Source organism: Poecilia reticulata, chromosome 4 (genome assembly GCF_904066995.2).
Source record: "Poecilia reticulata chromosome 4, P_reticulata-male-v2, whole genome shotgun sequence".
NCBI lineage: Eukaryota > Metazoa > Chordata > Actinopteri > Cyprinodontiformes > Poeciliidae > Poecilia > Poecilia reticulata.
Genome location: NC_088833.1, coordinates 18,821,500 through 18,848,578, shown reverse-complemented (window position 1 = coordinate 18,848,578; position 27,079 = coordinate 18,821,500). Strand labels below are relative to the sequence as shown.

Sequence of the window (27,079 nt, the reverse complement as noted above, 5' to 3'; positions counted from 1 at the left end):
AAAGCCAGCAAAAAACACCGCTTGGGGAGAGACAGGGTTCAGATAAAGCCAAAAGACGAAGAAAAAAAAAGCCATTTGGTATATGCAAGTTTTTAATGATTTATTTTTTGTAACACAAAAAAAAGACTACAGAAGCTTCTCCCAGAATTTATTTCTAGTTTTGATGGACTTTCTTTAAAGGGAGAGTATATAATTTATGTCGTCCTCTTGACATCATGACCATTTACAATGTATGTTTGATAGCTGAGCATGGAGAAGAAAAGGAAAACAAAAATAACTGTTGAAAATCTTTCATTCGAGCGTATATTTCATTGTAACAAGCCAAATGTGGAAGAAGACCTCACAATAAACTAACCAAAGAGTTGAGAGAGCGGTTTGCTTAACCGTACACTGCTTCAGGTGAACTTTTAAACTGGTTTTCTGAGCCCTGTGCCCTCGGTGTTCATGACACCAAACCCTTCCTTCCCTTGTGTTCAATAATTTAAAACATTCAGTGATATCACGTCTTAACAGGTAAAAACACAATGCCATCGAAAATAGAGCATGATCAAGTAAACAAAACATATTCAGGGGAAAGGAAAAAAAAAAAAAAGACAGTATGGAATGACTTTGTATAAGCGTGTCCTGTGATAGAACAATAACAGAAAGAAAAAATAAAAATTACATTCCTAATCATGCAATATACACATTTTAATCTAATATTATGCACACAATGATCATAATAATGAATGAGGAGACGATTTCTCTTGGATTCAGCGAGGTTGTTTTCAGGAACGAGGAATACATACATGATCGTTTTCTTTTGACATTCCTGAAAAACAACAGATCACCTCTGTATTCAGACTCTACAACTAGACTGAATATCAAGTGGAATGGCTGCCCCCGATGGTCACAGACATCAAAATTATCTACAACAGCAGACTGATGCAAAGGAGGGGCTTAACAGTATATATGAACAAACTAGTTTTTTATCTTGCTAAACGGGGTAAGAAGTCAAAAATGAACAACTCTATTCCAAAGAAAAAAAAAAAAGGTTCTGTGAGAGGAGGCAAATTTTTCCTTGGGGCGGGAAAAAGACAAAAAGACAACGGAGCATGAAAAGAGGCAAGGCGGCTTTCCGAAGGGCAGGGAAACATCGGGGATGTCACCTGGGTGCCGGCTGACATGGCTGGAACAATCGTGCTGCAAACACTCGAGTGGCACAGGCGGAAATATTTCACAAGAACACAAGACGACGAAGCAGGTGCTTCCTCCCGGTGGAATTTAACTAATACTGGACCGTAGAGAGCCTGAACGGCGTCCGTCACTATTATCAACTACTTAAATCCATTTAATTCATGGAAGGAACGATATGTCAATTCTTCAGAAGAGCTTGAGTAGAGTGTAGGAGAAAAGGCACAGAGCAAAAAAAAGAAAAAAAAGAAATTAAGAACCATCGACCCACTAAGTTTCTTTGCTTCTAAAAGCACCACGTGCTCTGAGCATGACCAATGAGAAATTAGGGATAGAGCTTTTTATTAAACCTTTAAACCTCCCTGCCTTTTAGTGTATTTAGCTTTGGTTTTCTCTCTGCTCCATCAGCAATGCAGCTGCCCCCAAATGTTTAGTCTTCATATACCAGTTGAGGTGACCAAGTTAGAGTACTACATTTTTTCCAGCTAGGACCCAGGTGGAAAAAAAAAAAAAAAAAAAAAAAAAGTCAGTCACATTGTTTTTCCAGGCCCACAGAGCAGAGCTGCAATGATGATCAGTAAGAAGGATGTAAGGAGTCGAGACGAAGGCGAAGACAGGCTTCAAACAAAAGAGGAGAAGAAGAGACCCATACGCCAAACAAAAACAAACTACAGACAAAAACATAAAACCTCAAACAGTAAAAATACAATTCAACCATCAACAGCAAACATCCAGTTGTTACATTACACGACTGTCAAAGAATGAACTGCCAGCAGGGCAGGAGGGCGGAGGGATAAGGCCTGGGAGAGTAGAGGACGTGAGGCAATCCAGAGCAAGGAGGAGCTGGGAAACACAAGTAAAAATCATGGTACACAACAGAGAAGACGATGCATGTAGACAGCGAGTCTGTAAAACAACGTAGAGCGAGGCTGAGTGACCACAGAGCTGAGAGTGCAGAGGAAAAAATAAAAAAAGGGGGGAAAAAAAGAGCAAAGTGTAGAGGAATCGGAGAGGATGTGAGGAGAAAGAAATCTTGAAAATTCGAGGACTAATAAATAGGGTGAAGCTGGAGGTGCCAGCCGCAGTGTTTCGTAATGTGATTGTGTTGCTATAATGAGGGGAGTGGGTGGCATGGAGGGGCCGGGTGCACCCTGGGGCCGTCAGAAACAATCAGCACTGAGAGAAGGTCTGCTTGATCTCATCCAGCACATTCCCAAGCAGCGTCGGCTCGTCGCATTTTGCGTCGATGGACACCGTCTGAGCAGACTGGGAAGAGGACAAGCAACGAAGACAACATTTTATGATGAGGTTTAACATTTTAAAACAAAGATCTGAGGCTCTAGTTACAAGAAACAGCAAATCAGCATGATTTTGTTTGAAATGATGCAAAATCTAAAAGGTCTTGGGACACATTAAAGCAAACTCCATGCTGGTTTTAATTAAACAAAAGTGGTGGCCCTAAAATGACATCTGCTTTTAATCGTCTCCTTTTTTCTTTTGGTTACATGTTTTTACATATAAATGAACTATGGCAATGAAGGCACAGCTAACAAGCAAAGACACACTTACAGTTTTGACCAGCAGACAGACGTGGTGACCCTGGATGGACCTGCTGTACATGGAGGCACAGGAGTCGATCCTCTCCACAACTAGTCAAAGAATCACAAGGGGAATAAACTTAGCAGCATTATTCAGGTTGTTTCTCCATTAAAGAGGCATCTGTGGTGGACCCCTGGCTACTCCCAACTGGTTTGACAGGTAAGATTTTAATCGGTTTTTCAGACAGAAGCCTCATTATGTCATCGAGAGCATCTCTCCCAGTAGAAGCCTGATGCTGAAATACTGCCGAAAAGACAGGAAAAGGTTGACTTTTCCAATGGCGAGTTGCATAAGCTTCAAATGATAATTTCTTAATAATCGAAGCCTCCTTACAAAGTTTAGTGTACATGAAACACTAGGGGGCTCTGACAAAAACCAACACCTAGTAAAGGTAAGTAAAACTTGTGCAAAGATTCTTGGCTCAGAAAAAAAAAAAAAAACTTTCTGTAGTCACTTCTTGGTATGGTCCCTCTTTGGCATTGATTTTTGTTTGTTCACTTATAAGTGAGGAAAAACAGTTTTATGTGGGGCTTCTCAAAGAGGAGACACAAAAGCGCTGTGCAAGTTAAAATACAGACACGTATAGAATACAAGCATAAAAAAAAAAGGTCTTGCAAACAAAGACAACAATTCAAAGAATGTGAAATGCAATGACTTGGGATTTATTTATAAATGGCTGAGGAAAAAAAAAAGTTCTAAGCAGTTTCTAAAAATGTCTGAAGTTGTTGAATCTTGTTACACACAGTGGAAGCGCATTGCACTATCTCAGTGCCACAGACCCAAAGGCTCTGTCCTCTTTAGTTCTAAGTCTTCTATGAGAGAAAAGCAGTAAATCCTGATCAGCTGACCTCAGGGACCTACTTGGAGCATGCAAGTGAAGCAAGTCAGACAGATATAAAGTTTTGAACCATTTAGGGCTTTATAATAATGAGATTTTTTTTTTTAAAGGATCCTGAAACTGATCATTTCCAGCTTTGGCAATATTTCTAAGAGAGAAGAAACAAGAGCAGGTTCCTTTGTTAATATGCATGTCAAAGTTCATGCCTAACCAGTACGACAACATCAGGGGCCAGAATCAAACAATTTTTCACGCCATAGTTCAAGTAAAGAATGCTCAATGGGTTTGAAGAGTTGATTTAAACAACAATCTATAATCATACATTGTTTTGTCATTTTAGGTGTGATTTATAAAGACCAACCTGTGACATAAAACAACCTCAGTATTTATGTAAAAAAAAAAACATCAGTGGCAAATGTAGATAAAATAAGAAAGAGCTGAATGTGGACCAACAATGTGAGACATGCAGCTCATTATTTCAGTTATTCCTATTCTTATGTAACTTTTAGTAAAGCTGAAGCTCAGAGTTCCTATTACTCTCCTGTTAAATAAAAACAAAAACTACTTTGTGAGATTAAAATTTTCACCTCCGAATATTTTAACTACTTTCCAGGAACTTGCTTCAAGTCTTCAACAACTGCATGTTTTTTTTTTCTCAGACCCCGACTGGAGTTATTGCAGCACTGAAGCGTCAGCGCTGCAGCTAATGCTGATGGCAGTAGAAACTGAAGGCGCTTGTGCTAAGCAAGCACTTGCCCACTTAAAAGACTACAACAGAGTTGGTGGAATAACTCGGTGTGGGTGCTTTTACGGTCTCGCACAAATGGAAAAAAAAGAAAAACGTGATTTAAACTTTAAAAGCAGAAAGGCTACCTGAGAAGTGGTGGTGGAAGCAGATCCTGGCCAGCAGATGGTGGAAGGGCATGTTGACTCCCTCCAGCCGGACTGAGCTGCTCTTCAGGTCTCCCGACTCCAACAGTTTTGCAAAAGCGTCGCTGAAAAGAACAAACCAGATTACGAGACATACCTGCGGCGGCAGACAAAATGTTCAGCAGTTATCGGTAAAGCACATTCCAAAAGTGTTCGTGTCAAACCAAAGAGAGACAACTAAACTCACAAAAAGTCCCAAAAGCATGAAGAACACGGTTGAAGGTTACAAAACATTTAGACCCACAAGCACACAGAGTTCACGACCCTGAGTCTTGCTCAAGGTGAGGCGAGTTTATTTTCCAGCTTCAGCTGAACACATGGACATCAGACTGTGTCGCCAGTAAAGTGGTTTGAGGGCCCAAATAAATCAGGAATTATGTTATTGAACCATTTTCATCTTTGAGCTGAGAAAAGACAATCGTTTTTAAATATTTGTACATGGGTGCGTTTAAATCATCCACCTGTAGCAAGGAGTAGTGATTAAGTAGGAGGTGCAGGTAAAGTGCAGTTTGAAGTCCAGTTTCTCATGAGTGGAGTCGTCTTCATTCTGCAAAAATAAAAACAATACACAAATATATTTTATTGTTTTGGTAAAATATGTAAATGACATCCTCTGTGGTATTTAATTAAAAAAAAACAACAAATGGATAGGAACTAAGTTCTAGAATGTATACCGAGTAGTCTGAGGACTGAATTAAAAGTGTGCAAATAAATGTAGAAACAACAAAAAAATCATCTGTAGACTATAACTGGCTCAAAAAAAAATGAAAAAGAAGGAAAATACAGACAATAAATAAAAACTTTGACAAAAATAAGTTGAGCAGTAGAAATGTTCTTGCGGTTCTTCTATAATGCTTCAGTTTTATTTATGGATACAGCGCTGTTCGTGTGAATATTAATACCGACCTTAACAATGAAGGTTAGAGTTCCCTTCAGTTTCTGTGGCATTACGATGCTTTGCACAGTGAAGACAAACCGTGCCTCATTGGACACACCTTCACCAACAGAAAAAAAGAAATTGTTAGAAAGCCCAAGTGGACTTTCACAGGCGGCTTTCTGCAAATCCTTCCTGACCTGGAGGAAGTTGGAAGGGGACGACGAGGCCGTCGTGAGGACCCGAGCCTTCTGGCCTCTGTAGTTTGGAGTTCAGAGAGTCCAAGACGTTGAACTCCATGGATTTGAGGAAGCTGCTGCACTTGTTTTCAAATATGACAGACACAACCACCTGGCTGCCATCCTGCAGGTTCCCCTGGATGTCATACACCTGGAGGACACACAGGACAGGTAACCAAACTGGTTTTTACGTCACAGTCACAACATTCATTCACGAAGCAGTTCAAGAACTTGGATTAAAAAAAACTAAAAAAAAAGATAAAAAAAGACTTTCAAGAAACACAGGAAATTAGATTAATTAGTTTGGAATGAGAGGACACAGGGCTTCATAGAACCAGTTTGAACACAATAAGATAAACACAGGGACAAACATCAGCCTTAGAAACTGAAGCGACACTCCACAGAGGCTTTTATGTATTCTGACCCATAGGGCAAGTCTGTGAGAAACAACAAGGACAGAGAACAGCACATCTAGGAAGGAGTTTAGAAGATACTCTGTCACTGACAGAATGGTGAGCAATACCTCGTCAGCATCTTCCATCATCTTTAAAAAGAGCAAGAGACCGGAGAGTAATTTAGGCTTTTATTTTCCCACCTCTTATTTTATAATACTTGTTTTTTTAGGTGATAATTAGAAAATCCAGAACACAAATACCATTGCTAACATTTTCACATGAAAACAGCTCATTTACTCAGTGCATCAGTGTGTTGGAAAAGTTTTGCATTTCTCATAAATTAATATTTTTAATCCAATGTGGAATTTAGAGCCTCGGGGAGGAAAAAAAACATCAATATTTCATAAACTTTAATGCATTGTATTGGGACTAGACAGACTAATACAAAATGTCATACAGTAGGGAAGTGGAATGAAAAGTTGTGGAAAACAATGTCTCCTTTTCATTCCACTTTGCACAGTTGCCACTTTGTGTAGCTCTATCACATGAAATACCAGCAGCGGAAACCTGGGTAATCTTAGCTAATGACACACACACACAAAAAAACAAAAAAAAAACTAAGATGAACAACAATCAGCAACAAAGGCAAATGTACCGACTGTTTCTTAATGTCAGACTGAAGGCCAAACATAGTCCAAATTCTGAGAATCATTCGTGTTCATTAAAAATCAAAACATATTGATGCCAAACGGTGAATGAGATTTAAAAAGAAAACGTCCCAGACACTCACCATCTTGATGTAGGAGTTCTCAGCCAGCAGGCAGTAATTGGACATTGGCTGAAAGGAGAGAAAAGCTCAGGTCACATCAGCCATTTTGTGCCACTGATGTTTAATATGCAAAAGTGTGATTGTAGCAGGAAGTGAGTTTGAACAGAGCTAGCAAAACAATGATGATAAATTATTCTCCTTGAGCTCTTCTGGCTTTGGGATCAGATGCTAATTGAGAAAAAGGAACATGTTATAATAATTAACTTGGCAGATAAAATACATGGGTTGTATTAAAAAAAAAAAAACTCATTGGCACATAACCTTACAGTTGCTGCTTTAACACTGACCGGGAGGGGCTCTTCCTCCTCAACAGTGCCGTTCTGAACCGACTCGTCTCCAGCACCGTCACCATGGTGATGATGGTGGTGATGCTTCTTCTTCTTTTTCTTCTCCTTCTCCTCCTTCTCCTTTTTCTGCTTCTTCTTCTTGTGTTTTGAGGACTTCTAATCATTAAAACACAGAACACAGCCACAAATTACTGTTAGACCGGACAAATAAGTAAATACTTAAAAACTGAACAGTGAAAGTGGCTGAAGCAGAGGAACACGACAGATGCAATCAGGTTTATGTCACATCATCCATCCCAGCTTGTTGGAAAGGAGAGCTGCCAATGCGACAAACCCTGCCAGGGTGTCGCAAACTGGGATCTTGAGGGCTGCGGCCAAACATTTAACTTTGATCACCTTATCAGCGTGACTCACCATCTCCTCCATTTCTGTGTCTTTGGGTTCGTCTGGCTCGGAGTTTGGTGCTGTGACGGAGGCCGCTGGGGCTGCTGCAGCTGCTACTACTGTTGCTGCTTCCTGCTCAGACACACAAACACACCCAAACACAAAGCACCAGATTAATGCATTAGCAGGAGCAGCCACAAACACATACGGCCGAGTTTGCCACATCTGTGTCGGAAGAGGTAAGTGAATTAGGAAGGACGGTAAACATGCCTCGCTGCGTCATATGCTGTGTAAAACTACTGCATTAACCAGCCACACAAACTATGGTGAAAACACTTAAACTGTCGGCCAGGCGGGATCTAAGTAACATATTTCATATACACAGATACGATCCGTTTTGCTGGAGAGACAGTTGATGCAGAAACAAAAAACACATTTTGTTTTTTTTCTTCAGGGCTGATGAGCTCCAGGATAAAGATCCAGACACCTGACAGCACCGGTTCTACTTAGCAAGTCCTCACAAATCAGTTTACTAAATATGTAAAAGTACGTTTTTGTGGACATCAAAAGGCAACTTCTACTTAATAGTGTAGCATGTTCGTGTTTTTCTACCGCTTACAGATGAGATGACGCAAGAAAAGGAACAAGACAAAATGAAAAGTTTGCATGTGTTTGGTGGAGGCCCGGTTAGCAGAACAGGAGGACAAAGGTTTTAAAGAGCTACGACTTCAAAACCGCTAAGATTTTCGGTCACGTCACTCCTATGCTTTAAAGTCACTTTAGTGAGATCTTAGAAGAAAAATGACAGGTGCTGCTTGTAACTGTCATCACAGTTACAAGCAGCACCTGAACCTGACGTAGCAAGTTAATTCTACTTTGTTAAATAGGAATAACAAGCTGTGCAAAAGGCACACTTACCTGAAAATGTTATAGTACATTTTTGCTCAACTCTACGTTTTCTTTAAAGAAGCAATTATTCATACGTTTGCCAAAAATAAAAATTATAAAAGGTATAATAATGTTCCTGAAAATATAAAATAAACACCTGCAAAATGCTCTATTGTTGTTTTTTTTTCTTTTACAAGTAAACATGCCTATTGTAAGGCTGAATATACACAAAATCCAGAGTCCTATGAAGGTAAGTCCTTGCTTAGGAGTTTTTCTCAGATCATGGAAGACTTCATCAAAAAATCTCTAATGAGACATTTCTGACCACAAAATTAGTCTCACAAATAGGGATTTCCTCTCACTAGGTGATACTCCCAGGACTAATATTAAAACTAACACAACGGACCAAGGAAAAAAAAAAAAAAAAAAAAAAAAGAAAAAAAAAATCCACATGACTGCTAAGGAAGATTCAAAAGTCGCATCACGATGCAGCGTGGACACCAACAAAAACAAATTCCCACTTTGATCTCAATAACAGAAGGACACCCGCTGGGCAAAACAGGAACTAACGCGGAACCACTAGCACACACATACAGTACACAGACATACATGCTAGAAGAAAAAAAAAAAGAAAAAGATGTGCACTTAAAAATGGGAGTGGATAGACTTTTATGTGACCTGTGGGTAGGAAGAGGGGGCAGTGGGGGAGACAAAAACGGAAGAAGCCACTGAAACAGTGTATGGTCCAGCATGTGAGGAAGGTCCATGAAACACAGGATTATAAAACAGGGATGTGCAAACTGAGAACAGAAGGGTGTGGAGAGAGAGGGAGGGTGGGAATGACTCAACCTGGGTGTTAGAGGGCACTGGAGCGTTTGAGAGCCAGAAATCCAGATCCGATACCTAGAAGAGGAAGGGAGGGGAGAGGGGGGAGCAGGAGGTGAGGGCCACACAGTTTCTGTATCTTACCACTATTCATGAAAACAGACAAGAGACTACACTGCACTATTTCATGAATAAATCAAGCATTTGGCAAGAGACTGCAGTCAGCTAAGAGGAAGCTGATACTACACCAGAGGAGCTGGTTGAAAGAGAGGCTAGGAAGAAGCAATGGAAGTGCTGAGTCGGGGAAAACGATCAAAACATCTGTTTACATGCGATCTTCTTCACAGCAACTGTAATATTTATGCTATAGTGTTTCTGATTACGTGGGTTCGTTTAGAGCTCCTTGCAAAAGTATTCATACATCTTAAACGTCTTCATATTTTGTTACATTAGAGAAGTTTAATGTCCGAGAGGACAGCAAAGTAGCGCATAATATCAAAGTGGAAGGAAAACAGAATCCACCGGTGTGTTAATGTAGTCAAATTGGGGTTGTTAAAATTAGAGCTATTTTAATATAATACAGACTAAAAAAAAAAGAAAACAGTCTTCAATGAAATTCATTTGTGTCAAAATCGATAGAAAACAAGTCATTGTCACACAGCAGTGCTACAGAAACTTAGATCCTTCTGAGGATCATCAGAGCAACCAGCGCAAAGAATCAATACATTGAGTTGCTGCTGCTGCAGGAAGTTTAAAACTTGAGTAACAACCTGGTTGTTACTGAAGAGTCTTCACAGCCCTCTTTGGCTGACAAGACAAATGCAGAAGCGTTGCTCATTTTGCCTACGAGGCTGACAAACCGCAAAACAAAAAAGCCGAGGGGCAACGCTACAACTAACACTGCAATAATAAAGTTGAAAAGTTCCTGCACATCGTGATATAACTGCAGGTATGAATCAACAGGGTAACGTGCCTCAGCAAAGACTCCGTTTTCAACTAAGTTAAGTGACGAAATGATCAGCACGTCCCTTTCATTATTTCATCTATTCAGTGACAAATGAATTGGAAGCCAGTGTGGCCGATAATAAAAACGACTAAATTTTAAACACAGTGGTTCTAGACTGAAGTCGACAATTTCAAAAGGAAAGAAAAACAGTTGCAGTGATACAGTCTTGCGTGTTTTTCTCAGTATTGGTATCAAGTTTGACATTTTCTGTAATGCGTCAACCCTAAACCAGTCTGAGGGGTTTGAAAACTTTTGCAAGGCACCTTGATTTTAATTTCTATTAGATGCTAGTCATTTTTCGGCTTAGACTTGTTTTGAAAGTACCTCTGCAGTGGTAGAAGAGGAAGCGGGCGGTTCTGCCACTTGACTCGTTTCTTCTGATTGGAGCACAGGTTCGTCAGCCTGACCCCCGAGGAGATCCTCCTCCTTGTCTTCATGTTTGTGTTTTTTCTTCTTTTTCTCATCTTTGCTCTTCTGCGAAAGCAAAAGGAAAAAAAAGATTCATGTTTTAGTCAGGCTAAAGAACAAAGTCAAAGCAGCTGACAGCTTACAAGATGTCCTTTTACAAATCTGATTAACAATTTTAGATATTCAGTCTGTCTTGTGATACTAGATAGCCTGAAGAGTGTAGGTCTTTGTGATCAAAATCACGCCTTCACCTTCCGATCTCTCTCTTTGTCTTTCTTCTTCTCCCTCTTTTCTTTGCTGCTCTTCTTCTTGGGTTCCGGCAAAGTGGCATTTTCAGTTTCTCCATCTGTTGGGCTTTTCTGGGCCTCGGCGGCACGATGTGACCTGACTGGCAGCTTCTCGCTGTCTGCAAGCGGCCTGAACAAAAAGCAAAATGTACAGAAACCAATCACTTTACTCACAAGACTTTGTTACGCAACTGACCCACCTGGATTTGGTGCCAAGACCTGGAAAACTATTGAGTATTAGTTTGTTTTGCAAGCCAACAATACAAGGTGCAACAGAAAGCAATACTCGGGCACATTCCGGTTTTCCAAAATGCAGAGCTGTGTTATTTCTCCAAGCCTGAAGCATTAGACAGTTAGACATTGGAACATTTCTCCACACAAGTCTTTGTGTCTTTTCACCCTCAGAGCTAGGCCAGCATGCAGTGTGTCCCGCTGCTGGCGAAGATCTATGGACAGACAACGCTTTCTGTCCGATGTCAGACGCCATTTTGTAATTTTTTGGGTAAAAAAAAAACTAAATTTAAAAGCTAGAAAACATACTGCTCTAGCTTGAAACGCATTTGTAGGCCACGCATTCATTTGTAAACAACTGTCCAACACTTCCTTTGAAAGTACGTTCCACTCCTAAAACTAACTATTTCAACCTCTTCCAGGATGTCTTGCAGATAGGGTTAAATAGAAAAATTGAATGAGAACCAATTGATGTTATGCTTTTCAAACGTACACGCTAGCACTGATCAAAGGGCACATCAAAGGACCAGCAGTCAGGTATGACTTGGGAACTGTGGACAGAAGCATTAAGGCATGTACCGCATGTGATGAGGCCTCTAAAAGCATGCGCCATATCATTATTTGAAGGAAACAAAAAAAAAAAAAACATTATTTTGAGAGCCTATACCAGGAGGACAGATTAAGACCTGAAAATATCAGCACCAACATGCCAACTAATGTGTTTGTATGCTTTGCTTTATTGATAGTCTTAGTTTAAAGAGCACAGAAAGAAAACAAAACATTTGTTGGAATTAAAAGATGCTGATATTGTCAAGTTAAGAGCAAAGGCGCGGTAAAGAAGGGAGGAGGCATCAAGGTAAGAGAACAAGGACTTGGATAAATTGTCCAAAGCTGCTAGTTATAGAAAACCCAAGGCAGGGAGCGAAAAGAAAGGAAGCAGGTAGGGCAAGCTTCGACTAGAAAAGGACGAGGCAGCTGCATTAAGTATAAAGGCATCTATTAGCGGAAAGACAAAGCCAGTAAAGCCCGTCTGTGTGCAGTCAAAGCCCGCTTCCTGTTGCTGGGGTTCTACTCACCTGCGCCCAGCCGACTCCATCAAACTGCCCACACCCGAGAGGCAGTGATGGTTGTGTGCAAGGACAGGAAAGAGGAAGCAGAAAGCAATGAGAAGTGTGAGGAAGGACAGGACCAAGTGGCATCAACTTTGATGCTTTGGTCAGAAATCTCAACACAAAGTGCAGCGTCGAAGCTATTTGCGCTTCTCTAATGATGTTTTAGCTCGTCTGTTTAAACGTGTATGGCTTCAGCTCAGTCAAACAGCTTTGAGCTTAAATAGTCTCGGTGGTTCTCACATCAGCTTTTTTTTATTGCAGGTAAATTCGTTTTGAGATTTTCAAATCTGCTCCAGACTGTCGAGCCGTGTTAGTGGCACAGGTGAGCCATCAAGGACCACTGAGAGAAGTCCCAAAGTATTTAAGAAAAAATATATAATAATCAGGTGTTTTAAGGCTAAAATCTGTAGTATGTTGGGAAACAGGAGTTAAAGTGGAAAGAAAAGGAAAAAAAAACCTATTTTAGGACTAGTTTAAGATAAAAATTATTACCAAAAAAAGAAAAGGGGAAAAAAACAAACAAAAAAAACCATACAGTTTCTGGCAAGTTGCCTCCCAGTCCTAAAAAAAAACAAAAACCAAAACCAAGCGGGTTGATTGTTTTGTAGATGTAGTTGAAGATTGAAACGAAGAGTTAAACTAGTCAGAACATAAACTGAAGCGGGATCAGAGCCATGTGGACTCACTTGTCCAGGTCGATGTCCAGAGCTTTGTGGGGGTCAGTGGGGTCTCTTTCATCATCATCACTGGGTAAGGCATTCTGCAGCAAGAGGATACAGCAATTAACACAAGACTTAGTAGCTTGGCAAAATATCGATTTTAACAAGAAATCCTGATTCCCATTACTCTGTAGGGCTCAAACGTAACAATAATGATGCAACGTATTCCCCAAAGTATTTTCTTTTATGTAAAATATGCCCAAAAAATGTCAACAAAAGCGCTTTTTGATTTAAAACAAAGTTTAAACAGAGTTTCCCAATATCTCAGACATCTACATTGATTTTTTTCTCCAATCAGAGAGGCACCAAGCTACACAAGATATTTAGAGTAACATCAATACAAGTTCATAAAAAGCCATTCATGTCAGCAGTGGTTAGTTGTGATGATTTAGCTGCACTGATGTGGCTTAAAAATAAAAATAAACTCTAATTCTTAATATATTCCAGTTTTTTTAGGGCAATGTTATCTCTGCATTGCAAGCACCACTTCGTATCTTAGTGAATTTACTGCTCTGCTTCAGCTCGATGCATCAGTTTCCTTTTCCTAATTTACTAGTGGTTTCATGGATCAACTCAGGTAGGAGCGAAGAGTTCAAATAAAAAGCCAAACAGTAGTAGTAGTAACTGACGTCTGGGTCGGCACTTAACTCATGGCGTTTCTAATTGACCATCGCGATCTCCCAGGATGCCTACCTCTGGCATCTCCTCTGTAACGATGTCCACCATGTGAGCCGGAGTGATGTCCTCTTCGCTCTCCGGAGCCGAATCGTGTTTCTTCCCTCGTCCGCTGCGCTTTTCTTTCCTCTTCTTCTTTTCCTTCTTCTTCTTCTCTGCTCGCTCTTTCTGACGGCGCTCCTCCTCCATTTTCACGTACTGGTCAGACATAGGCAGACCTGAGCAACAGAGGCGTCATTTATAAATGAGACAAATGAAAGAAGGCAAGAAGCAAGAGAATGGCAAAAAACCCACTGTGGAATAGTCATTTTAAATATGATTTTGGTGACTAATTTAACTAAACTATTAAGATGCTTTTATTTTAACATTTCTTTTATTAGTGTTATGATATTTGACCACACCTGGGACTTTGAGAGGCACATTGAGGTCAATCTGCACAACTGGGATGTGCTCCACTCCAGGAGCTTCTTGGTACACCTACAGATAATAAAATAAATAAAGAAAAAAAGAAAAAACTTCATTACAGTGCAGTTAATATCTGTTAACTTGGACGATGGACATATGGATGAGCAGAACATTGGATGTATTCCACTGACGACTAAAGACGTAACAAAATCTGGGCATACAAATATTTTTTTTCCCATACTGTACATTCTTCTAAAATTATCCTGAACAAAAGAACAATGATTAAAAATATATATCCTTAAGTTTCTAAACTGCCTATTAACTTCAGTGTTTCATTTAAAGAGTGTAAAACGAAGCACTATTATTCATAAAAAATGAGTAAAAAAGTGATCAACATACCTTCTGAGAGGACGGGGAAGCCTTGATGTAGAACGGATTGTTGGCTTGCTCCTGCTTTCTGGCTTCCCTCCTCTGGGAAAGAAACAAAATCCGCATCATGAATTAATCCACGAATAACCTCCTTACTCCGTTTTAGCACAAGCAGGGATCCACAGGAGAAGGCAGATAAATAATGCTTAAACACTGAGCTAAAGATCAATACTTTTTTTTTTTCCATTAAACAATCACTGCCCGGGAATATATCCATACTATATCTTTGAGAATTGAGAATGTCAAACGAACATGCAACTGAAGGTGAAAAAAAGAGGACTTGTATCAACCACTGCCTTAAACTAAATAATGAAACGCAGACAACGGGAGCAAAGTCTTCTGCACCAAAGTGAAGCCGGTAAAATGTGCAGCTGCTGCGTTCCTCCATACGTACCCTTGCGAGCTCTTTCTCGTCCACCTCCGTGTGACGGGGTCTGGAGTGTTTCGGCTCCTCCTTCGCAAAAATCGCCTTCGGCTGCTCGTCCTCAGACTCGCTTTCAGAAGGCGGTTCGTTGATCCAGGCGTCCAGGTCCAGGCTTCACAGGCATACAAAGATTTTCACACTTCAGTAGTCAAAATAATTGTGAATGTCGGTACATGGTAAAGAACAAAAACAAACAAACAAAAAAAAAAAACGCACTGACCCTTCAGGAACAGGAACTTTCTTCTGCGCTTTCGGGGCCACGGGGTTGAGTTCTCCTGCAAACAGCGCGTTGACTTCCTCTGCCACTTCCACGTCCTTCTGCTGGAGCTTCTGGATGTACTTGACCAGCTGCAGGATGCAGGACGCCTGAAGACAGAAGATGAGCCAGTCAGCATTGCACATACTCAACCAGATTAGTTTGTCTGGGTGTGACCCGTTCAGCTCCCCGTTTGTCTCACCCTCTCCTGGACTTCGAGGTTGGCGCTCTGCACAAACAGCGGCAGCCTGTCTATCATTAGCTGGCTGGCTTCCTGCGCAGCTGTGCTGTCCGTGTTCCCCTCCTCGCCCTTCAGCACCGTTGCAAACAGCTTGGCTGCGTTCTGAACATACACAGCCTGGATGTGGCCCGGCAGCGTGGCCACCTTGGGCCGCAGCATGGCCTCTAGCGTCTGCGTCGGGTTCTCCAGGTGTCTGCCAAAACGATACGATTTACATAACCGCCCGCATTCGGAGTCGTCCTCCGCTCGGCGCATTGCGTGTGGAAACGCAAACTCACTCAGAGAACTCGCCGCAGATCCAGGCCGCAGCGTACAGAACCTCGCAGATGCCGTTCCGCTGCGTGTTGCCCGTCAGCAGGTGGGCGTTGTCCAGCAAAGTGGCCATCTGAGCGACGGCAAACACTCGTATGGCCTTCACCCGAATGGCGACGTCCAACATCTGAGAGGCGATGAGGTGGCCGTGTCGTGTGCCCTCTAATCGGGTCAGCTCCACCAGGATGCTGATGTACCTGTCAGTCACGCACAGGGCAGCGAGCGGTGTTCAATCCAACCAAGTCGAACTCTGAGCGAGGCAGAAAAGAGCGCAGGCAAATGGCAAAACAAACCATTCAAAGTTGGTGATGTACTGGTAGTTGCTCTGGCTGCAGATATCGATGATCTTGGTGAGAAGCTCGTCCCTGTAAGTGGTTCCTTCGGCTTTGTCCACATGCAGCATCAGCTTCTTTACAATCTCCATCAAGTTCTTCTTAGAAACCTGGACGAAGCAGAAATGCGACCCGTAATGACGAGTTAAGGTTTGATTCAATGTCTCTTACCTTAATTAAAAAGACAACAAATCAAAAACATATTGCTGAGGCTAACGATACACATTTTACTCCATGCACGAGCTCAATGAGCTTCCCGTTTATTCATCCTGAACAAACCTCATAATGTGCTCGGTTTTGTTGCCAACTTCCAATTTTTGTAAAACTCTTGACCTTACAATAGAGATTTAATCTTATTCTGGATAAAACAAGCACTACTTTCTTCATACCACCCTGCTGTGTTATCAACTTTCATTGATACTAATGTCAGCTTCCACATCTTTGTGCTCCCTCCCATTTCACTTTACACATCTCACCGAGACGAAAATGGCTTTTACATGCATGTTCACATACGGCATACATGGGTCAAACAGTGTGGTGTGCCGTTTCGGCTCCATACCATGCCGTAGAGAAGGTCCAACGCTCTGAGACGAATGGACTCATCTTTGTCGTCGAGACACTGCAGGATGAGGTCCTTATGAGACTGGACAGACTTGGGGTGAGTCTTCAGGATCTTGGACATGGCAAGCAAGCCCAAGTATTTCACTGCACAAAGATGAAAATGCACAACCTCATACGATGAACCTGATAGATTACAGCTCCTAATGTTTTGCTAGTTCTTATGCCTGCTGATACACAATTTGTTTAGACAGCCAATTATTAATTTATATGGATATTATTAATCTCAGTCCTTTTAAGCTGCATCACAGTCCAGCTGTAAATGCATTCACCCTGAAAGGGCTTTTTAAAGTTTAAATACTTCAGTCATTCCATTGAAGGAATAAAACTCATCTTGATGAGAATAATTAGACACAGACTGATATATAAAAAAAAAAAATTCAGTTCATTTTCATGAGTATGGCCAACAACTGAGGAAAACGTTAAACTGACGTTTCTCAGAAAATGTGAACGTTACCGAAGAGCAATTGAATTATTTTTATATAGGAACATTGCACTCGTGTGCACAATAATAGGAAGAGGTACGACTCTGCAGTCACCCACACTCTCTTGTAGAAAAGCACATTGCTGGAAAGATTAGTGGACAGAAAAAGTGGGGTAGAACACTATGCATAAGTAACAGCCTCAAGAGGACTGCGAAGGAAAGACTCTTCAAGAAGTTTCCGTTTTCATTAGCTGCAAGCCATAATCATCACAACTAAAGAGAAATAAACACTTAGATCACTCTGTCATGAACAGAGTTATTGAAATAAATTCATTTCATGATTTTCTAATTCATTGAGATCATCCTGTATATAACCTAAGTCCTACTACAAGCTACATATTCAAAAAGGAAAAAAAGGAACACAAAACACACAGGACAATGGAAAGGACAAACACACGTACACACAGGAGACTAGTTTTGTTTTGATTTATCCTTTAAATCCCTGACAGATGTTAATCACACACCAAAAGGATTTTCTAAAATAGGCATTCTGTCAGTCGGGCAGGGAATAATGAGGCCTCTCAGCTTTCTCAATCAATAAACGTGAAGCAGTGACCTTGGGCGAGGAGAGGCTAGGTGCAGCGAATACCATCACACAAACGGCCAGCCACTGACGTCGCTACTTCACAAAAACAGCAGATGACGATTAATACCATCTTTTACAAGTTATATCATGCAACGGGATCCATTTTTGCACAACGCATTTTCTTTTACTGTGGGCAACAAAATGAATAAATCATTTAAAGTCAGTTTTCCCACATCGTCATTTCTTACTCCTGTTCATTGAAATAACGCAGCAAAGCCTCAGTTTCTAAATTTAAGCTAAAAAGTTCACAAAGTGTAGCTCAAAAGAAAAAAGAAAAAAAGAAACGCAACTTGAATATGTATTAGTGTTTACTCTGTCATTGTCCATTTATATGTAAGACACAAGTTTGCCAGCCTGCTGGTTATACTCTTGTTAGTGTGTAAGTTTGTTCTGTAAACATTAAAACCATTTTCCCAAAGGGGAACTAATAATTTTAGGACCCTGAATTAGCTCCACATTTGAGCCGTTTCTCTTCAACTGGTTATGAGCAAGTCTTCCTAAAATGAAAGCTAAGAATTTAAGTAAAAATAGATTCATGTTAGAGCCTAATCTTTGCTTCTCACAAAATACTAGAGATGCAGATTTCAAAATTTTTATATATTCTTTTAAGTCTGGCCACAGAAGGAGCTTTCAATCCAAGATTTAAATGATGATTTTCAATATTATCCTCATTTATGAATAAAAAGCAAATTTACCTAACTTTTATCCGACATTTATGAACAACTACAACTAAGCGGTTGGTTGATGTGTTTATTGATGAGAATCTGTGGGATTTTAATTGTAATACATTAGAAAACTTTACAATTGTTCACTATTTGACCTGCTGATCACAAAACTGAGCAAATTAGAGTAAAACTTGCTCAATTTAATAACTTTAGCATTGTTCTGCTCTAAAATCTCTCAAAGATTTTCTGATAAAAGCAAGATGCAAGACTAAAACAGAGCCCACCTCTGAAGACCAGGGGAGAAAAAAAAAAAAAAAAAAAGGGTCATGATATTCATGCATGCTTTACATTTTTTCCATTTTTGGTTGATAGGCAGTGCTTTCTCTGTCAGTATCTTTATTCGGATCTCCAAAGCTCTGATACAAAGCAGGTTCAGCAGCGAGGTTTACCACCTCTAGTTCCCATAATAAGGTATTTGTTTTGCGTCACAGTACAGGCCGCTGTCTAGACGTACCAGACATCTGGTTCTGAGGAGCAACAACGATGCTCTAAAACCAAGCCACATTTGATCAAAATATCTTGAATATTTTTTCCTTTCCTCTCATTAACTCAAAAACCAGGGGGAAGATAAAAGGATAAACAAAACGTTAAACCTCAAATTCTAATATACTACCACCAGAGATCCACTGTCTACACCGCACACACACAACTACCTAGAAATGGATGTCCGGATAACTCGAATGGCTGACTACAACAACGTAAACACCAAAACTGTTGTCGATACACAAGTTCAGCTTAAAGCCGCCCCCCCCCCCCAAACTGGCTGGTTATAGAGCTACAAACTAAAGCAGTCTGAAAAAGAACAGTGAAAGCTTCTTCACAGTCAAACTCAGCAATTTGCAGATGCTGCTTAGGAACAATGGTATTCCAAGCAGGCCTTCTAATTTAGTAAAAGTGCAATAATGTTCGAGTTATCCAGAGTCAGGAGGTCTACGGTCCGGTCGTCTACGAGGGCCGACTGTTCCACAGTCAGAAACACACAGACAATGAGAAAATGACACACTGCAGGCATTGACAGAGGGCTCACAGTTCTGGTCCGAGTCTTCTATCAGGATTCGCAGTTTCTGCACACAGAGCTGTGGGAAAGAGAGAGAAAGAAAGAGAGGAACAGGAGAAAAACAAAGGGAGCAGAGGAATTAATGATCTAAACCTTTCCACACCAGGTCTGATTCCCAAAAGGAAATATGCAAAAAAAATGAAATAAAATCTAGAGTAGCTATCTTTCCGGATCACAGAAAAATGAGCTGAATGAAAAATGTCTTTTGGCCTTCCAATCAGACAGACCATTTGCTCATCATGCATTATGATTCAGCTGGAGTGGAAAGGATTGCATTGAGCGCAATTTCCATGCAAACTTAAATAGGTGCGATGGAAAGCTGGAGCTCCCTACCTGGATGCTAGCGCTGTGGTTGGGCATCCCAGAGGACAGAGAAATCAACACTGCAATGAAAGACAACAAGGCGATTAGCTCAGGTCTGGAATCTTTACAGAAGTTTGACTTACATATTTGGATAAATGAGATTTGCTAGATGGCAAAATGCATTTTTAACTTTCGGTGCTTACAAACGCAACAGTAGGAGTTGTGGTTTAAGTCTACGAGTCAAATTCCTTAGAAACATAATTTGTTGAATGCATTCCCCACAGATTCCCAGTACTCACCTGCAATTACAGTGTTGACACATTCATACAGCAAAGACATGGCAGAGGTGCTGTGGGAGAGAAAGATGAGTTAAAGAGCAAGAACAGATTCATTTGCCTCAAACTGGAATATTTTAGCATCCATAGGAAAAAAATATAAGCAGGACTTTGATCTCACCTGTGGATTAAGTTTGTCAGAGGCTCAATAAGCTTCTTCCCCAACCTTGGCTCCAGAGGCGTGAGCGCACCAAACTGTCAGGAGAGGAAAAGGGTGACAATATTGTCAAACTAAATATTGGAGCTACAGTGTGAGGATTTTGCCAGTTTTCCATGCGAAAGCTTCAGCACAGATTAAACTTGACTATAAAGCTGCAAATGACACGACTCTGTTGGTAATCCTTTATCTGTAGTATCCTAAGTGTCATGTGATCTTGTGGGAAGAAGAGGCATCATTTCCTCTTTCAGTGTACATGCACTCTTTTAAATAGCAAAAATACTTAAAAAGCATAACACAAAAACAAATACAATAGAACAAAAAGCACTGAAGCGGATTATTTCTTTGCTCCGGACCTACTAGTGTTGAGAATTCTCATGTTTCTAGTGTTTTCGTTTGATGCGCCTGCTCCAGTCGTCCTGTTAACTTACCAGTTTGATGATCTTAATGAGAACCCAGTTATTGGTGGAGGAGGTCATAAGCTTGAAGAAAAGGGGGGCGAGAGACAGGTAGTTCTTTGGGTTTCTCCTCGCCAGCTCACAAATCACATTGACGGCTGCTGACTGGACACCTGAGAGAGCAGAGAATAATTAAACAGAGGGGGAAAAAAAGCCAGTGTGATTGCAATGTCAATTCGATTCAAAGTGTGTATATTGTGCATAGCGGGGGGGAAAAATCCCCAATGATAATAATGCGAGAGCAACCAAAAACAAAATTTAGAATAACAATTATGTTTTATGTGTAGCAGGTAAAGCCAGAATACACATTTGAATCTCAGTTCCATTAATGGACGGGTAGAAGTAAATAAAGTAGATGGCAACATATCATAGTGCCATCACATACGCCTCCAATAAGCACCACAAACTGATTGAAAACGTCTTTCTGTACAATAAACTAAATACATGTCTTGGTAATTACCTGGATCTGGGTCCTCCAGTTTCTCCTTCAGTCTTGGGAAAGCGGGGCGCAGAGATTCTGGGTACTTTAAAAATACCTTATACATGATCAGCACAGCTTTCTTCCTGATGTAGGGTTTGGTGTGGGACATCTGAGTAAAAAACAGCAAAGAAAATGAGAAATACAATAGTTTTATTCAAATATACATTATATTATACATTTCTGATCTGTTCTGAAAAAAAAAAAAAAGGCCTAGAGGGAAAACCGGACATCCAGGGCAGGGAAAAAAACAAAAAGAAAAACAACAGGACACTGGAGGATGAGCCATGCAGATAAACTTGACATTTTCTGTGACTCACCAGTGTCATAATGTCATTAGCGAGATCCCGTGCCAGATCAGGGGTAACAAAACAAGACAGGCCTGTTAGGGCAACACCTGTGTCATACTGGTTGGGACTACTGAGATCCTGCGGGGAGGGGGGGGGGATATAGCCAGAACAGAAAGAAAAATTATTGATTTAATGAAAACCAGTCAGCTCACAACAAAGCATGAGCATCAAGGCGCACAAAACAGGTGCATCGCTGACCTTTCGGATCTGATTGGTTGTCAGCATGATGACATCTGTGCTCTCGTGAAAGCACTGCGAGGCTGCCAAGTAACCAATCCTCTGCAAAAAGGAAGGCAAACACATTCATCAGCAAGCTGACAGGAATGTACCTGAACAGCGCATTTCCCAGAGAGGATCCACGGTAAAACTTTCAGAAAAGCCACTTTCTGTTGCGAGATGAGCTCAGCAATAACACAACCGGAGTCCTACCTTGTATGTGAACTTGGAGGAACTCATGACTTCAACGATGTTGAAAGCGGCCCAGCTGACATCGTAGCCCAGCATCTGAAGCTGTAAAACAGACGGGACGGAGACGGTGGGCATAAGAGGAGAAGAGGGGGCGGCTTTAAACTGTGTCTGCGATAAATACAGAAACTGTAAAGCTCTGAATGTGAGCAAAGGCGGCAAAATGGACGGAGGTTTAAACCTCGATGCGTTTGCAATCTACAAATAAAAACAAAACTGATTACATTTTAATTGGAAATTGTCCTGCTAGTAGTGGTGAAATCTCCAGCTGCAACACATTACAAGCAGCTACAATGTTACAGAGTTCACCTGATAAAGCTTTACAAGAAGCTATGAGAAATATTTCACCATCATTTTGTTCTGGATATCAAGGTGAATCCATCTACATAATTTCTTCCAATGATAAATAACACCATATATTCATAATAACCGAACATAATCAGATTCTATCACTTTTTTCCCTCTCTTAAAAAAAAACTGCAAATTGATTAACAGTATATTGCACAATGTCTAACAAGACAAAAATAAAACTGACTACAGTTTTCTGTGCTTCTCTCACGTGTCTTGCAGCGGAATGCACATCAATACTTAATCCTGCAAACCGCATGGAGCAACGCTTTCATTTTTAGCAGGCGCTTAAAAACGAGGACATGGTCTTCTACCAGAAGAAGCAGGGAGGGAATGGATTAAACCACCAGCGCTACACAGAGTCTCATCTGTGTGTGCGTGAGTGTATATGTGCGGAGCAGAAGTGACAGGCGGCGGAGTGAGCAGGCAGAGGGGATCTTACGTAGGTGAGCTTGCACACAGCATTGGCCTTGACAGCAATGTTGTCTTGCTTGAGCTCCTGTTTGATCTCGTCGATGCACGTGGAGATGTATTTGGCCTGCGGACAGACAAAAGGAGCGGGCGAGGGGAGAACAGACAAAAGCAAGACACCAGATCAGATTAGGTGGAGCAATATCCGGAGCGGCATGTTTCGGCCGAGCAACAGAAGCCGGCTGCAACGATCCCGGTTGTTCTGTTGTCGCTCTCCAGTCAGTCAACAGAAGGGGGAACTAAGTAAACAGTTTGCACAAGTCCTGCCCTTCATGTCGCTCTCCATCCAAGACTGCATCTATTGACGCGCCTACTGTTGGCTCAGGGAGGCAGCCGAGTCACACGTCAAGCCGTAATCGAATACAATTGTCTTCCAATAAAAAAAAAATGTAAAAAGCAGTAAAAAAATAAAGCAGAAAACATGGAAGAGGACATTGTTTAATCTGTGTCTGGTTTATTACTTCAAAACTTTAACTTGCAGTGAAAGTTATTACTGCTGTTTGGTGTCGAATGATAACTTTTTTCAAAAAGCACATTGAAATACAGCTTATTATTGAATGGGCCAAATGAGTACATTTAGCCTGAATTAAAAAAAAAAGTGAAATAAACTCATCTGAATAGTTGGAATTGAAGTTCCAACAATTTCTTTTAAAAATAAATAGAAAACACAAAGTAGAGTTTCTTAAGAAGATATTTAAAAACGGTGATATGAGGAGGCAGAGCCTTCTACAACTTAATGATGATGAATGAAGAATCTTGATTAGCGTTCATTTTTCCACAGGTCTTTCAGTAGCAACTGAGAAGTTGACCTCAGAGCTCTGACTGGAGAATTACTGCACAACACATCAGCAATCTATCCAGGTGAATATTCTGACTCCTGGGTGCTACAACACCTTTTCCTTCCACTTAACTTTCCTTTCTTATACTTGGACAAAGCCAAAGCACTGAAAAGTAAATTTCTTTAGGAACAGCTTTTGTGGCTTACACTTCTTATGAAAAGTCCATTTCTTTAGGAACAGCTTTTGTGGCTTACACTTCTTATGATGGGCTGATAAGGACTCTGCTAGACAACGGTCAATTCAACAAGTTTTACTTTTTAACCTACTGAAATAATTACCACTTCTGCGAAAAGCTCTGAATCATTCGGATGCAACTGCAAAAAAGGTCGAACCAGCCAACAAATTAAAACAATTAGAATCCTGAAAAGATCATCTCCAAACAAATAGAATACATTATTCAATTAGGGTTTAATAAAACAATTCATTTAATTCAGCAGTGGGGAGTCAACAGCTTTCATGCAAGAAACCAAGTCAGCCATTGTGTTGAGAGGGGCAACCCCACTAAACAAACACATATAGCTATGTGGAGTGTGCTGGTCATGTGTATGCAGTCATGAGACAGCACAGTGACAGGAGGAGGAGGGTGGGGGGGGCAAGGGTTGCTGAGCTCTGCTGCTGACGATCCAGGAGACGCTGCGTTTTCCAGAGATCGCACAAGAAGAGACGGTCTTACTCAATGTCGCTCAGAACCAATCAAAATAACTCAAATAACTGGGGCAAGGCCAGCACACTGATACCAGTGGCTTCTACCTAAACAGGGCTGGAACTTTACTAGAGCGTGCGAGTTCTCCAAGTCGTCCCATTTCCTTTCTTTGAACAGAAGAAACCAACAAACGGCTCGGAATAATTTCCTATACGGGTTCCCTAAACTGTTCAGCGGCATCCTCACGCATTTCTTCAATTTGCTGTCTGTGCAGAAACACCAAAGAGGGAACGAATGAATGAACCGTGTGAAAGATCTCGCTCCCATGTGAAAAGCAAACGGAGAGCATGAGAAAATGCGGGCTGCCCACGGTTAGCACACACTCACAGGAAGACAGAGACGTAGTATTAATATTTTAGCAAACTGTCCACTGTCGGCTGGGCAACCGGCAACTTATCTGGGCGACCAGGGTTAGGTTACAACTGTCGCCGAGTACAAAACCACGATCCGAGTCAAGAGATCAAACCCAAAGAGGCTTGAAGGACGCAGCAGGTCCCATAGTTTTATTTAGAACATTTGATTTGTTTTTTTTTATAGAAACTGCTGGTTTAGTTGCTGCGAAACAATTCTGCCCATCAGATGAGACTGTGAGGGGGCCAAAGTCTGCCTTTGCTCCTAGAGCTGCAACATGGATGATATCATCAAATACAGGCAGCCTGATTCCTAGGCCGCTCTGTGCATGTCGAAGCCGCTGCTTCAACAAGGTCCCCATCATTCGCTCTAAGAACCAGTTGGAGGAAGGAGATGACAATGAATCACAGTTTACCAGGAAATTACTGGTGAACTGCGGAAACATTTTTTTAGGACATTTGCCTTCGAGTTCGTTGCAGACGCAGATTATGTGTACGACAAAGGTTTAATTGTTGTGATTTTATTCTGTTTTAGCAGAATGGAGATGTTTTTCGCCCCTGGGTTAAAGGTTAAGTAAGAATACACAATAATGTAGCTACAGGGGGGGTCAAAATGTAACTGTCACAAAGCTCCTCAGCTTTGGCTGCAAGGTACAGCACAATGAAAATGAGGAGGCATGTTTTTCTTTATATTTTTGCTATTTAGAGGCCAAACCAACATATTAGTGTACGTTATTAATTAGTTGTTGTTTTTTTCCCTCCACAATCATACATGTAATAGCATTAAAGCCAGTGGGAAGCCTGCTCTGCCCCCCAGTGTGTGGCCTGTAGGCCAGTTCAGTAATCCTTCAGTGTGTTTTGATCTCAGCTATGCTGAGCAGTAATTTCCTGGTAAACTGTGATTCATTGCCATCTTCTTCCTGCCATCTTCTTCCTCCAACTGTTAGCCAGCTGTCAATATCAGCCCTGCAATAAGCGACCTCGTAAAACACCTGACACGCTTCTGAAAACTACCTTGTGGGTTTCATTCTGTAAAAAAAAAGATGTCATTAAAGCAAAGCTAACTCGGCTGCCAAACCCCGGCTGGTTACCTTGCTAACCGCTGGCTCTAACGTCTGGCTAACTTACCCACTGTTAGCCGTTAACGTTGGTTAGCTAGTCGCGGTATAACGGTGATGCTAAAATGAGTTGAATTAGGAAAAACATTGCTAAATGTTTGCTTTTGGGTGTTCCAGGTGGCCGAGTGTGCTCGTTTTACCTCATCTTCCTTGTGATTCCGAATGCCACGTACTAAATCCTGGAGATTTTTATCGAACATCCGATCGATGCTCCCTTTGACAATCTTCAAAGCCATGTCTGCCTGTGACTTGTGTCGCTTCGCTCTGTCCCTCGTCCCAAGCGCCTTGCAGAGACGGTCCTTCTGAGTGCAGACCGAACCGACCGACCCGCTGGGCTAGTCTCTCATCCACCCGGGTACAGTGGCGTTTGGCGGTCTGCTACAATCAACCGAGCCCGGGTGGGTAGGTGAAGCTGCTGAGGCCGGACGGGGCGTCCTGAGCTGTGCAGAGACGCTGGCAATGGATCAGCGTAGGAAATGGCTGACAAAATGGCGTCTAAAGTCAGCTGACTGGAGTGTTGAAGATTCTCATGTGGGAATCAGAGGAATTAAAGGTCCAGAGCCCTGAAAAGTCAAGTCTGCCTCTTTTTGACGGTGGATATTATTACATTTTGTGCTTTTATTTAATAAACAAGTGGATTTGTAATTTAATTTCAATGGGAAATTTCACATATTTGGGAAAAACGATTTATATGTATTTGCACATTTTCTGAAGTTGAAGGATGAGCCAATAAGTAAAACATTTTGTTTACAACGTTTATAACAATTAACTTTTTTTTTTCTTTGTCCCTATATAAATTCATACATATGCATGTGAAATTGTTCTGTATTTCTTTTATTTTAACTCTGAAGTTAATGCTTTATGTTCTTGTTGAAATTTTAGAGAAAGGAACTATATATAAAGTTAAGAATCTGAATTCTAATATTTTCAAATACTCATGAAATTGAAAAAGTTCAAGAAAGTGTCATATCTCAAGATTACTTTTGAGATATTTCAAAAATAATAGGCATATACATTTTTCGTACATTTTTACTAGAGCATTTTAAATAACGATATTTTTATTTTTGTCATGTTTATGCTATATTAAAATGAACAAAGTCCATCTATAGAAAGATAATTTACTGCTCTATTACTTG

General features: G+C 41.0%; 1 protein-coding gene across 5 annotated transcripts; it reads right to left on the bottom strand.

The window, feature by feature from the left end:
• Positions 1-74: 74 nt before the first annotated feature.
• On the bottom strand, positions 75-26,443 carry ap3d1 (adaptor related protein complex 3 subunit delta 1). Of its 5 annotated transcripts, XM_008406933.3 has the most exons (35): positions 26,084-26,443; positions 22,905-23,000; positions 22,079-22,159; positions 21,848-21,928; positions 21,620-21,727; positions 21,282-21,411; positions 20,795-20,934; positions 20,328-20,401; positions 20,171-20,220; positions 19,902-19,951; positions 19,539-19,587; positions 16,658-16,803; positions 16,060-16,208; positions 15,733-15,963; positions 15,416-15,647; positions 15,178-15,323; positions 14,928-15,069; positions 14,504-14,575; positions 14,101-14,176; positions 13,718-13,917; positions 12,992-13,065; positions 12,270-12,293; positions 10,927-11,092; positions 10,592-10,741; positions 9,286-9,339; positions 7,579-7,680; positions 7,165-7,320; positions 6,839-6,886; positions 6,177-6,197; positions 5,615-5,804; positions 5,447-5,535; positions 5,002-5,087; positions 4,484-4,605; positions 2,743-2,822; positions 75-2,439 (listed from the first exon to the last, which is right to left on the bottom strand). In XM_008406933.3, exons 1-35 carry the CDS (start codon positions 26,177-26,179, stop codon positions 2,344-2,346), a joined length of 3,807 nt encoding a protein of 1,268 aa, XP_008405155.1. In that variant the 5' UTR covers positions 26,180-26,443; the 3' UTR covers positions 75-2,343. The 5 variants fall into 5 exon arrangements, with proteins under 5 accessions (XP_008405155.1, XP_008405156.1, XP_008405158.1 ...); XM_008406934.3 differs by lacking the exon at positions 6,177-6,197 and having other exon boundaries at positions 26,084-26,442; XM_008406936.3 differs by lacking the exon at positions 9,286-9,339 and having other exon boundaries at positions 26,084-26,442.
• Between the last annotated feature and the right edge of the window lie 636 nt (positions 26,444-27,079).

What these genes read in the sequence shown, in the direction of transcription:
- ap3d1 (XM_008406933.3), bottom strand. Translation starts at nt 26,179, where the DNA reads ATGGCTTTGAAGATTGTCAAAGGGAGCATCGATCGGATGTTCGATAAA. An exon ending in TGTCAACACTGTAATTGCAG is followed by an intron (nt 19,952 to 20,170) that starts GTGAGTACTGGG and finishes CTTTCATTGCAG; the next exon opens with TGTTGATTTCTCTGTCCTCT. An exon ending in TCTGTCTGCTGGTCAAAACT is followed by an intron (nt 2,440 to 2,742) that starts GTAAGTGTGTCT and finishes TCCTCTTCCCAG; the next exon opens with TCTGCTCAGACGGTGTCCAT.